Raw genomic sequence first — 14,508 nt, 5'->3', positions numbered from 1 at the left:
GAATTGTTAAAATATTGAAATAATATTAGAAAAGTATTCTTTGTGCAGCATTTACATTGAAGCCAGTAAGTTTCACTTAAATTCACAGTTAAAACTTACAGTTGAGGCGGTAGCCGGAAAAAGGGCCCATGAGTCTATAGGCCCTTCTTCGGGAGAATGTTTAATTCTATTCTCCGTGTTAAAATCTACTTGCTTACGTAATTTCGTTTCAATATCTTGCAAATACAGCGCAGGGTAGCTACTTGAATGAACCCATCGACCTTTGCGTAGTTGTGAAATGCAGCAAACATCAACACAGTCAGTTCGAGGCAGGCACTGCAGCAGTTGTGATCTGTGTGCGATCTGAACTGTTTCAAAATGGAATGAAATGAACATAAACGAAACAAGAGGAGATAGGACATAAAAATGAACTTGAAACGAGAAGACAGGAAAATGAATAAACAACATATTACGTATGTAACTTCTAAAGGTGCTATTGTTGAAGGTAAGTTTTTACACTCGTTACCTCTGCTGCCAGAAGGAATGTTTCGCCAAGTTCACTGCTGATGAACAAGAAGATTTTTTCGAAATATTTTAAAGTGGGCAAACAAAGTTACTGTAGGATGCTACAGTGGCAGGCTTGTTATAAAAAATCTACTTTTCGTAAACGTAACTTAAAATCCAGAAGTAAGTCGTGAAAATATATGGAGATATTCTCTGCGTCGAAGTGGATTCAGCAAGAGGTGTGTCGTCAAATGATTTTGTGTATCTACAAAATTTCTGTCAAAAGACTGAGAATAATACAAGGGAAAATATTAAAAGGTGAAACATTTGAGGAAAAAAGGGATTCTCATGAAAACAGACCATATAAAATGAACAATAATATAATCAGATTTACCGCAGTCACATCTACAATCGATTCCACATAGCAAGATCCACTATTGTCCACACCAAAAGCTAAATGTCAAGATTCTCTTCGGGTTATTCCGTGATTATTACAAAGAAAGACTGGTGAAAAAGTGAATGTGAAGTACAAATATTTTTGAAATAATTGGCTTGACAACATTGTTGAAGAGAGCAAAGTTAGATTGAAAGAAAACATCAATGAAGATGATTCTCAAATGGGTGTGAGTCCATCGAGTCCATCCAGGATGTGCACTAAAGTGTAAACTGCACTGAGTATGAATCCTTTGTAGATTTAATATTCAATAACCTGTAATCTGTATTCTGTACCCAACAGATATTCTTCATTTTTACGTATTCGGTACAATTTATGACGTAAGTATGAGATATATGTAAGAAATATAATTTTACTAAAATGATTATGAAATTGTAAACCTCTGTAATGTGCGCCGTTCAATGCTGATATTAAATTTCTGCTAGAATATAATCATATTGAAAGTATTTTCATAAAATGAACTTGTTCTCTGGAAGAAGGGCCCATAAAATGCTTCAATAAAAAATATTCTTTTATTAACAATATCAAAATCGGAATGTATTATTTAGCAAAATCCTGTAGCCAAATAATATGGTAACAGTATGAAAATGGCTATCTTGATAAAAGTGCATCCAAATCGCAATGACATACAAATAAATCTTTCAATCATTGTTTCCTCGAAACATGACTTTTGCTTATGGGCCCTTTTTCCGGCTACTGCCTCAATTATTACAGTGCATCGAACACTTCTGCCACTGATATGATAAGCTGACGTGTCTCTTTGTGATTGCAGTTCGAAAATCACTCACGAGTCTTGATATTTCTTATCATTAGTAGCCAATCATTATTCACATTGAATGATATTTCTACTTCTGCCGTTGATGTTCCAGTTTTGTAAGTTTTATGCGACCACTAATATTTTCGTACTTCATTTCAGTGTCCCACATCGCTCATGGAAAGCACGTAGAAGGGGTTCAGTGGAGGAAAGACGGAGGACCTGACAACGAAAGGTAAGGAATATTATTTTACATACAAATTTATATTGGTTTTTATTTAGGATATTGTGTGCGTAGAACACTTGGAGTTTAAATTTACTGCAAGAAGCTCAATTATATTTTTAGTAACTTCATCTAATGTCGTAGCTTGTCTATAGATCTCGGTTAAAGACGATAAAAATTTAAAATGTTCACAGAGCGTACATAAAATTTTAAAATAAGGATTCTCTGGTAAAACTCTGCACAGTTTTTCACTCAATATTTATATTTAGAGCAGCACACTTAAGTTCACATTTCACTTTCTCAAAGATTGATGTAGAATCATTAAACGACGATCCACACTTTTCTAGTTTCTGTATTGCTTGGAGTGGATTTTATAATTGTGCCTGTATTAAACTGAAGTTTCTCTGCAATATTTACTTTTCGAAATATTCTGTGTACGTTGAATCGAGAAAGTATCACTTGGGTTTAGTCGTAAACAGCTTTGTTAATCGCACTAAAATTACCAGAATAAAAGAGAATAGTTTTAATCCACGCACGCCCAGCGGGTAAAACTTGGTTCCTGGGATAAAGAGAGTTCAGGGAGGTTTTCCCTGCAAGAATTAAGTCGGACAGGAATTTTTACGAACACCTTAATATAAAAATTCTGCAGTGCTTGTGGGGAAAGTGGCATTAGTCATTTTCCACAAACATTTTTCATTAATGTATTGACAACTTACGGAACATCTGCTTGCTTGGGATAAGAGACATAAGTATTTCTCCCATTACAGTAATTCATACAGAAGGAAATCAAATCAACATAAACCAGTGTGAAGACAGTTTTTTTTCTTCTTTTGTAAAATTAACATTCTGACTTCTGCCACTTTTCCCGATATATGTTATTTCTATCATCAGGTGAACAAATACTTTCTGAATCTAATAATGTATCTCGTCTGTGCCACATAATATTAAACCCGTAATGGTTTTCATGAACATTTTTCATTTCTCTCGGCCTGGGTAGAGCAGTCGGTCTAGCGCTAGTCTTCTGTGTTCGAGGTTGCATGTTCGATTCCGGCCCAGGTCGATTGCATTGTAGTGCGGCATGCTCATGTCAGTAGATTACCTGGCATTTAAAAGAACTCCTGCTTCACAAAATTCCGGTACACGGTCGACGCTAATATAATCTCGGCAGTTTCGAGCGTCATTAAATAAACCATCGTTTAAAAATTGTTTTTCATTTCTATTGTAATGAGTCCAGACAATGTATGCGGGATGACTTAAGGAAAACTGAAGTTTCGTATCAGAGTATATGGCACATGCCGCTTCATCCGTCTTTTGTGTACTTGGCGAACAGAGGCCGGCAAAATCTCTTTCAGGCCTGCTCATACCCGTTTTCCTTCGTGAGCGGCCTAACGCATGGAATCGCTAGCCTGCCTTCAACCTTCCTTCACAAGCAGACAGGCAATGTCGTTGCACGTGACGCCAAACAGTTCTGCAGTGACCCGAAAGGACTGTTGTGTTTCGCCGACCTGCGCCAGACTGTGCTGCTTTCAGATGCATGATAAATATCAACCAAGTCAATCAAACCTAACAAGAAGCGTACAGATATAGACAAACTACTGAAAACTTAATTAGTTGGCTTCTGAAACGTACCGTTAATAAAGACAAAAAAAACTATTTCTCGTCAACGTAATATCCACTAAATGCCAACAGTTATTATAAATTACTTGCAATTTCCTTTTCATCGTAGTAATATAAATTTAATGCAAACTCTTCAAACATGCATCTTCATAAATAAAAAGAAATCTGTCCCTCAGAAGTTAAATAGCAAATCAATATTCTGAAGAACGATAAACTTTTATACATTTTACAGGTATTCATGAACAGTGGCGGTGCATTAATGGAAACAAAGTGTTCACGTGCTCTTGTACTCTTATTGACGCACCGCCACTGACATGTCCCGCAGGAGTTCTTTTATTATTTTATGAAATTCTGTAGTGAAATAAATTGTAAAACTATATTTCTTTAGGCCTAATCAAGAATTTTCTGCCGTGTTGGACCATAAAATAAAGACTTGTTGAACTGACTAAATAGCCAACGAACTTAGGTTTCAAACTAGTACTGTTTCATCTTAACCAGCGCAAACTGGCTTCCGTGAATGCAAGTCACTCTACCTTATACTACTATGTTGGCGTAGTGGGGATGTATAATATCAAGATCCCGCATCTTGCATAAACTGCATATGTAAACTTGGCAACATCCGTTCACGTACAAGCCGTGCTCTTTTCAAGAAGATTACAGAAATTTCACGCATGCGCGGGAGAAAATTGTCTTTCGCTGGCCGCTATGACTCGTCAGGTTGTGTTCATAAAATGTTTCTCTTCTACTCGGAGTATACTCTGAGTCTACTCCAGCCGTTCATAAAACTAATTTTCTCGCTGTAGAGTTACTTTTTCCATCATTCATAAATACCAAAGAGCACACTCCGGAGTGTACTCTCTTTACTCCATGTGCTGTGATGGATAAATCCTACTCGACATGCGCAGTCAACTCCCGCGCTTATTAATCTGATATCGTGCAATTTATCATAACAGTGCAAAATGGAATTCCAATTTGTTGTTGATACACAAGGAAATAATATATTGAATGAAGAGGGGCATGTTTTAGTTCAAAATGAAAGAGGTAAGTGTTTAACAAATAATAAGCTCATAATCGTAATCTGTTTATGAAATTCAGAGGCCGACGAATTCTATCATTACGTAGATTAATAACAACATACATTATTACAAAATGTAATATAACAAGAAAACAAAATTTAATTAAAATACATAGTAGTCACTACTCCTGTTATTTGTTATTTTTTTTTTACTAGAAGTAAGTTTATCTCCTCCATTACGATCTAATATCTGCTCTTGTAATCGTATTATTCCAGCAATGCAAGTTTTAACATTAGCCTATTTTTCTTGTTCTTGGTTTTTTTAAGGTATTGACTTTATTCTAGGTGACTTATTGTATGTCCCATCCACCTACGAGGAGGTTGCTCATTCCCCTACTACAAGTGGGGTTGAAGCTGAGGAAGCCACTTCAATGAAGGAGGTGACGGACCCCCCTGAGGTCGAAAATGTGGATACAAATGCAAATCGATGGTCTCATAATGATGTGCTTTCATTAATAGATGCATACAGACAGACTATTGAACGCTTTAAATCCTCTTCGGTAAGGAATTATATAGTCTGGAAATGTGTTGCTAATCAAGTGAAATCTGTTGGGGGTAATTTCACCCCCCAAAGAATGTGAATTTAAATCCAAATATCTAAAAAAGAAATACCAGGCAAAAGTGGACAACATGAAGGCTACACAAACAGGTGCTTCAGCCGTGTATTTTCAATATTTTAATGAGTTCCACGAACTATTTGGAAAAAAGCCAAATATACACCCAGTGGCAGTAGCATCATCAAGTAGAGGTGGGAACATTAATCTGGGTGATGACGATGATGATGATGACAAAGCCCTTGAGGCTAGTGAAGTGACAGTGATGAAGTGGTAAGGGGCGGAAGGAAAGAGGGCAAAGAACCACCAAAGAAAAAGACGAAATTCGAAAAGGTTGTTTCAGAATTTATTAAAATGAGCAAAACAAAGGAAGAAGAAAAAGAACATAGACATAAGGAACTTTTACAAGTTCAAAGAGAAGCGATAATAACATTCAGTGAAAAAATGGACAAACTAATTGATAAATTGTAAAGAAAACTGTACTTATTTGTCTGTACTGTTTCATTATAGTGTTTTTTTTTAATTTTACCTTAAATTTTAATAGTTCACACAATACTAAGTAAACGTTAGTTTAACAAGTTTTAACGTTTTATCATATTGACATACAAGTATTAAAAGTGTGTGAACCATGAATAAACTATTTTCTGTTCATCATATCTATAGTCTTTAAATGTTTCTTGCAAAGTAAAGCTGATGTGCTAAATTATTTCTTTTTTCATAGCCGTTTTCTTGGTTCTGTAAATGATCATCCTCGACAATATCTGCATTATCCTGAACTTCTAGTCCCTCATTTATGTACTGTTCAATAAAGAAATCGTTATCTATACATAGATTGTGCAATACACATGCTGCTACTACAGTCACTGGAATTAAATCAGTTCTATTCATATCCAGATATTTCAACCTTCGAAATCTACCTTTAAGTAGTGAAAATGCTCTTTCAATCACTTGTCTGGTTTGTGATACCTGGAAATTAAATTGACGTTGAATTCTCGTCAGATTGCCTCTATCAACATAAGGAGGGATAAGCCACTCCATCACAGGGTAAGCTTTGTCTCCCAATATAAATTCATCTTGTGGGAAAAAGTGGCGAGGATTGGACATAATATCCCTATAAATATCTGAATTTCGGAATATTCTTTCATCACTTATTGAGCTGGGATAGCGAATGAAACAATCAATAAATTTCAGTGATGAATCGCAAATCCCTTGTAAAGTAATAGCATGGAAACATTTCCTATTTATGTAAACTTCTGGGTGGTCTTTGGGGGCTTTGATGGGTATGTAAGAACCATCAATGACACCAATAACATTGGGTATGTTTGACAGCTTTGTAAACGACTCTTTTGATTTTCCAACATCTGCTCCTTGTGGCCATTTAATATCATAGTAGGAGCTACATTACACAAAGTCTCTATCACTCGCATGAAACAAACTGAGAGGGCAGATTTGGCCACACCAAATTTTAATCCAATGGGCCTATATGAATCTGGGGTGGCTAATATCCAAAGCACTGCTAATAATTGCTTTTGTGGATCAACTTGTGGCCGACCTGTTCTACTCTGATTAATGCATAAGAGAGGGGCAATTACTTGTAGCAGCTTTTCAAATGTTGATCTCTGTAGCCTGAAATGCCTCTGGAATTCTATTTCGTCGTAACTGCTCACTATATTATCCATATATCCATTTATTCTATTAGATGTATCTTCCTTCTGTAACCCAGTGCAAATAAATGTAAATTCATCTTCCTCGTCATCCGAGTCATCCTAAAATAACATAAAATAGAACTTTAAAATTATGGACGCACAGTTCTAATATAATATTCAGGGTATTCTTTTTAATCCAGAACGCCATTTCATGACATAATACATTAATATTTAATTTCATGTCTTCATCACCTCGTATTGAACCACCAAATTTTTGACAAAAGAAAATATCGTGAATGCTATAACAGGTTTTATACGTTTTATTCTGTCTGCCATTTTTACATTGCTTCTACCGTCAGCTGACGAAAGGAAACAGGTGTTCTGTGCGTGATTATTATCGAATGATATGAAACGAGAGATTAATTACGGGTCCATTTCAAAAGTCTCACACTGCGTAGCCGTGCTCTGGTCGTTCAGAAAACAAGCATGCTAGGAGTAAAAGTCGAAGTTACTCGCGTAATACTCTTCTCCGTTGTTACTCTACTCTGAGTAATAGTTTGTGAACGCAGCCTCAAGAGCACAAAGCATTAAGTGAACAGTGAATCTATCCTACAGATGTCTGATGCATCGATGCGTATCGTTTACGTACTATATCTCGAGGAGAAAATTTAATGACTGTATTTTAGCCTGCAGGTGTCAGCATCTCACTGTCGGAACGTTTACTTCATGTGGATGTGTACAGTGCTGCTACGAGAGTGTAGTTTGTGAATTACTATACTTCAGTGTCGGCATATAGCATAGTTTGGCTTTCAAAGACGTGCTGGCTGAATGTGATGGTGGTATGAATTTAAATATCTGTATGGTGGTGTATATTATTTAAGAATAATATTTACTGGCATGAATTTATAGTAATCAATGTATGCGAATGTGATTACAGTACTGGTATAGGCTATAGTGTATCAGTGTGTTGTGAATCAAATACTGTATATTACTGAATACACGATTTTGTAAATTGTTTTATGTATTAATTTTTAACAAACGTAAACAATGAACTCTGTTCAAGTAATTTTGAACAGTAAAGAACTGGGTAAACTGGCTTTCCAGGAAAAATTGGAAATAAAAATTAGGTTTCATTATTATTATCATTATTATTATTATTATTATTATTATTATTATTATTATTATTATCATCATCATTATTATATGTTGTTTTGAATTTATATACGGTTTTTTCGACAGTGAAATATTGGAATCATGACATTTCATATTAGGCTAAAAACGTAGGATTTGAAATTCTCTTCGATTTTGGAACACAAAATTGTGAACGCACACAATATTTTATCACGAGCCGCCACTGTTCATGAAGCTTTTAATTGTTGATAAGGAAAAAGTCAAAATGAAATATTTTTCTATAATAGTTGTTGATATTCATAATAATTGTTACCAATATCTTTTCAACATATTTCCTTCTTTTTCCTCTCCTCTCCTCTCCTCTCCTCTCCTCTCCTCTCCTCTCCTCTCCTCTCCTCTCCTCTCCTCTCCTCTCCTCTCCTCTCCTCTCCTCTCCTCTCCTCTCCTCTCCTCTCCTCTCCTCTCTCCTCTCCTCTCCTCTCCTCTCCTCTCCTCTCCTCTCCTCTCCTCTCCTCTCCTCTCCTCTCCTCTCCTCTCCTCTCCTCTCCTCTCCTCTCCTCTCCTCTCCTCTCCTCTCCTCTCCTCTCAACTAGTCATAAGTTACGAAATGTTACTATTTTGTTGAGTCAGATACACTTTGCAGGAATATGAAATGTACAATATTGTCATATTATTTTATGAATTCTGTAACCCAATAAACCGTAAAACTGTGTTTCTTTAATCACGAATTATCTTACTTTATTTCTTGAGTCACACTTTGTAGAAAAATGAAATTTATAATATTTATCTTAATATTTTATGAAATTCTGGAGCGCTATAAATCGTAAAACTGTGTTTGTTTAGTCAAGAATCATCTGCCGTTATATCTTGAGTCAGACACACTTTGCAGAAAAATGAAACGTAAAATATTTATATTATTATTTTATGAAATTCTGTAGTGCAATAAATTGTAAAACTATATTTCTTTAATCAAGAATTTTCTGCCGTGTTGGATCATAAAATAAAGATTTTTTGAAGTGACTAAATAGCCAACGAATTTAGATTTCAAACTAGTACTGTTTCATCTTAACCAGCGCAAACTGGCTTCTGTGAATGCAAGTCACTCTATCTTAAAATACGAGCAAACAGCCAGGCTTTCTTGGGTCCCGCCTGGAGTGAACTCATAAAACTCGGGCTGAATGGGTACAGTCTTAAAAGTTAACTTGCTTTGTAGCTTCACCGGAGCCCAAGCCTGACGGAAGGCAGTTACCGGGCGTGAGTCTTGTCTGATTTGCCGGTGTCTATTAGTCATGTTGCCAGAGATTTGTGTTCCATCTTCGCTCCTAGCGGCAGAGTTCAGCTCATAGGGACATTTTCGATGTGCTTACACTGGCGGAATTCCTAGTCTTGCAAGGTAACGAAAGCAACGGTTCACACTATCCCAAGTGTATATATAATCATAAATTATTTATAACACTTGAGTAAGCTGCCTCTTGCATGATAAAATTATCATCTTCTCAAATAGTAAGCCTAGGACCTGTTAGTCTCGAATCATCTTTCGTGAGGTCTTCCAATAAGTCTCTTCCCTCATGATGTGTTGTGAAGGATCAGTCTAGGTCAGGTATGCTCAAAATTGTGAAAGCACCGGTTACTCGGATGATGCTGCACTGCATAACACACACAGTGTACGGACTGGGCTCTGCAACTACATTGCATTGTACATTGCAACACCGTCCGTGGCATAATTCTTACGCTCTTACGAATAAGGATAATAAGCGAGATATTTCGATTTATTTAATTCAGGCCCCCTTATAACCCCCCCTTTTAAATAACGTATTTTGAATGCCATATAGCCTATAATCTAAGTTACAACAAACTTAATTTATATTCCAATTTTCATCGAAATCGGTTCAGCCATTATCGCGTGAAAAGGTAACAAACATACAGACAGACAGACAGATAGACAGACAGACATACAAACAAAAATTTCAAAAAAGCGATTTTCGGTTTCAGGGTGGTTAATTATATATGTTAGGAGCAATTATTTTTGGAAAACCGAAAATTACCAGAAAAATTTCGGCTACAGATTTGTTATTAGTATAGATGAGTTCTGCAATGCTTGGAAAAAGTGGCATTAGTAATTTGCCAGAAAATGTTTTATTAGTTTATTGATAACTTACGGAACATCTGCTCGCTTGTAAGTATTTCTCCCATTAGAATAATTCATACGGAAGAAAATCAAATCGACATAAACCAGTGTGAAGACAGTTTTTTCCTTCTCCTTTAAAATTAACTTTTTTGACTTGTGCCAATTTTCCCGAGCATTACAGAGTTATTGTTGAAAATTGGTATGTTACTCATGGTTACTCGATCTGTGGTGGAAGGTAGTCAGTCGCATATGTCTATACAAAAATACGTGTTCCTAGTTTAAGTGACATGTGCAGAAATGACCTCAGTCCAGGACCTCAGTCCAGGACTGAAGTCCTCTTTGCATATAACTCGGCATATATTACAGACTTTAAAAATTACATTGCAGTGCGTATCCAGTGAAAGTGAGAAAATGTATTGAAAAATTATTTCATTCATTTATTATCATAATTCACTGTTCTCTTAAATTGACTGAGAATATTGGAAATTGCTGCAAATCAATGACTTTCCCATTGAAATGTGTTATATAAAACAGTTTTTGTCTCTAAAAGGAAGCAAAGAGAAAAAAATTGTATTTAACTTTTTTCTTTGAAATATCTCAAAGAATAATACACTGAAATTAATGATATTACTTGAGGTTCATCCTCTTGTAAATCTTACATTGTTTCTGTCTCAAGATACTCTTATGCATAGTAGGCTAACTCGAATCGATGTTCACCTTTCGCTTGCAAGGTGCAGTAACTGGAAACAGTTTTTCGAAACAAACCGACTCGGAACTACATTGTTAGGTTAGCAGTCAAAGTTTTATTAACTTAGGCTAAAAATAATAATAATAATAATAATAATAATAATAATAATAATAATAATAATAATAGTGGAACAAATGACAGGGATATGGAATACCATTTTGTTTTCTAATCCTATCGTCTAAAATATTTATATGAAAAGACAGTTTTATGATAATGCATATTACATTTATTAGACATAAACATAGAAAGAACATGATGCATGCAATGAACACAATTTTAAAAAGACCAAAGATATGAAAAGGATGGGTTTATGGAATACCCATGACAAAAGCATTAAAAATAATATCACTGATTAACGTTACAACTTCTGTACTGTGTTAATTTTATTATTACAAAAATTACCTAGTTGACTGATTTCGAAGTGGTGTCCGTCACTAGGCTTCGGGCAATGACGGACATCATGTCAAAACTAGTCAAGCAAGTATTTTTTGTAATATTAACACAGTAAAGAAGGTATAACGTTAATCGATGATTATACAATTGTTAAAAGAATTTATCAAAGAATGAAGTAAAAAATATTATTACAAATTACAAATATATGGATATGATTCCTATTCTGCGCACTGTTCATGGAGGCCACATCTCACACTGAATACCTCATTATGCAAACGTTTCCCCTGGTGTCTTCAAACAATTAACTGCCACAAAATATATGTACAGTTTGTATTACTATCTTGTGGTTTGGAATGTAGGCTTCCAAACTTTTCGTCACAAGATTCTTTCAACTTTACTTCACGATGGTTAGGATTTGTTGCGAGGGCTCTGTAGCTTTCTGCTTCCTGATGTATTCCATAATAGAGAGCTGCAGATTGGGGTTTAGAACCGGTTTAGATTCGACCGGTCAGAGATTCAACCGGCTAATTTGAACATCCGACCGAATATTTGATTTTCAAGCTGTTACCCCTGACTGTATTGTAGATTAGACAGAACACTAGGTGCACTTAGTCATATAAGAAAATTACATTTTTCGAGTACACAGTCAGGGTAACAATTGGAGGAAATTTACTTTGTCTTACTGAAGAAATGTGTTTGGAAGTACTGCTACAGTTGATTCGACACTATAACACACATCCTTTTATTATTTTGAACATGCAATAACTTCATAAGTATCGTTTATAGGCATTTTAAACGTTGAGTCTTACAATTAGAAGTTGCTTATAAATGTGTTAATAGTATAGTTTCACACGGAACAAGACGTGCATAAGCCATGCATATTTTTCTTACCAATAAACGCTACATAGCTGGTGTTTTATTATACCAGTGTTAAACAGTATGTCATAACTCCATCATTTTATTACGTCGTAACTCTTTCTCGTCACATATCGACTAAATCTCGTTCGATTTGTATTACCCTAAAATCGATATTACATAGGTGCTTACTGTTTACGTAACATATCGCGGCTGGTTTAGAGCACATATCTCACACAGAAAGAAATGAGAAGTGGGGAAAAAAAATACGATCTCCAAATTGCGAAAATACAGAAAAATTAAGTACCATATAGGTCTACAATACTTTAATACGTCATTGTGTGTATTAATAAATGTCTTGCATAATAGGTAGGCCCATGTATGGTGGGTCCCTATCACCACGGCATGGCGCGTCCTCAGGTTGCGGATAGAGGAGACGGCCTCCAGATATGGAGGGTAGCTGCGAATATATTGAATAAGCAGTCGTGGACAGCCGATAAGGGGTGGTCCTCCAGCTTGGGGGTTGGGCGAAGGGCTAACAAGCCATCACCGTAAAAAACAGCTTGTTACGAATTCCTACAGTAAGCCTCGGAATAGGACTGATTCTCTGGCACGACCACAGCAAAGGAATAAGGTTTTGAGATTTGGCACTTGGAACGTAACTAGTCTTTATAGAACAGGAGGGGTAACATTAGTAGCAAAAGAACTAGCTAGATATAGAATAGACTTTGTGGGAGTACAAGAGGTTAGGTTAGATGGGAATGGCATATCACAAATAGGAGATTACTTGTTGTATTATGGGGAAGGAAACAATAATCACCAATTAGGAACAGGATTCTTTGTAAATAAAAGAATAAACTCAGCAGTAAAAAAGGTCGAATTTATCAGTGACAGGTTATCGTATTTAGTACTTAAGGGTAGATGGTGCGACATCATAGTTATAAATGCTCACGCCCCTACAGAAGAGAAAGACGACTATCTAAAGGATAGCTTCTATGAGGAATTGGAACATACTTTTGATCAGTTCCCTAGATATCATATGAAAATTTTATTGGGGGATTTCAACGCTAAAGTAGGACGGGAGGATATTTTTAGACCAACTATTGGAAAAGAGAGCCTACACGCAATTAGTAGTGACAATGGAGTTAGATTAGTCAACTTTGCCACATCGAAAAATTTAATTGTCAAAAGTACAACATTCCCCCATAAGGATATACATAAATATACTTGGACTTCTCCAGATGGATTGACACACAACCAAATAGATCACATCTTGATAGATAAACGGAGACATACTAGTATAGTAGATATTCGAACTTTCAGAGGTGCAGACTGTAATTCTGACCATTATTTGGTGATTGGAGAATTAAGAGAAAGATTATCAGTAGCCAAGCGAGTAGAGCAACAAGTTAATATTACTAAATTCAATATTTTGAAATTAAAGGACGAGGAAGCTAAGCAAAATTATCAGGTCGAAATTTCGAATAGGTTTGCCACTTTAGAAAGTTCCGACGAAGTTGAGAAAGAATTAGATGTTAATAGCGTGTGGGAAAATATCAGAGATAGTATCAAAATTGCAGCTGAGCAGAGCATAGGTTATTATGAAACTAAGAAAAAGAAACCGTGGTTTGATGAAGATTGTTGCATGGTAGTAGAAAGAAGGAAACAGGCAAAATTGAAATTCTTACAGGATCCAGTTGAGGAGAATAGAGATAATTATTTCAATGAAAGACAGGAAGCAAGTCGTACACTTAGGAATAAAAAGAGAGGTTACTTGAAGGAAAAACTGAATGAGGTAGAAACAAATAGTAAGAATAAAAACATTCGAGATTTATATAAGGGTATAAAGGAATTTAAGAACGGATATCAGTCAAGGGTAAACGTGATCAAGGATGAGAATGGTGACTTGCTTGCAGACTCTTCATCAATCCTAAACAGATGGAAAAACTATTTTGCGCAACTACTAAATGTACATAGGCCAAATAGAAATGATCGGGACGAAATTGAAATACAAACTGCTGAGCCATTTATACCCGAACCCACGATTTCAGAAGTCGAAATTGCGATAGAAAATCTGAAAAAGTACAAGTCTCCAGGTATCGATCAAATTCCAGCAGAATTAATACAAGAGGGTGGAAGTGCATTATATAGCGAAATTTATAAACTTGTACTTGCTATTTGGGAAAAGGAAATTGTACCAGAACAATGGAAGGAGTCCATAATTGTACCTATTTTTAAAAAGGGGGACAAAACCAACTGTGGTAACTTTCGAGGAATATCACTTTTGTTGACGTCTTACAAAATTTTGTCCAATATTCTTTTGAGGAGATTAACTCCGTACGTAGATGAAATTATTGGGGATCATCAGTGCGGTTTTCGGCGTAATAGATCGACTATTGATCAGATTTTTTGTATTCGGCAGATAATGGAGAAAAAATGGGAGTATA

The 14,508-nt window shown here is 35.7% G+C and overlaps 1 protein-coding gene across 5 annotated transcripts in view; it reads left to right on the top strand.

Moving 5' to 3' along the window:
- LOC138710132 (nucleolar protein 12-like) overlaps positions 1-14,508 on the top strand; it is a 717,371-nt gene that overhangs the window by 157,563 nt on the left and 545,300 nt on the right. For all 5 annotated transcript variants that reach the window (XM_069840765.1, XM_069840766.1, XM_069840768.1 and 2 more), the window contains exon 6: positions 1,854-1,926. In XM_069840765.1, the coding sequence (XP_069696866.1) occupies positions 1,854-1,883 (30 nt within the window). In that variant the 3' untranslated portion in view covers positions 1,884-1,926. The remainder of the gene's footprint in view (positions 1-1,853; positions 1,927-14,508) is intronic.

This window comes from Periplaneta americana, chromosome 12 (genome assembly GCF_040183065.1).
Source record: "Periplaneta americana isolate PAMFEO1 chromosome 12, P.americana_PAMFEO1_priV1, whole genome shotgun sequence".
NCBI classification, from domain to species: domain Eukaryota; kingdom Metazoa; phylum Arthropoda; class Insecta; order Blattodea; family Blattidae; genus Periplaneta; species Periplaneta americana.
This window is presented reverse-complemented; position numbering and strand designations above follow the sequence as displayed.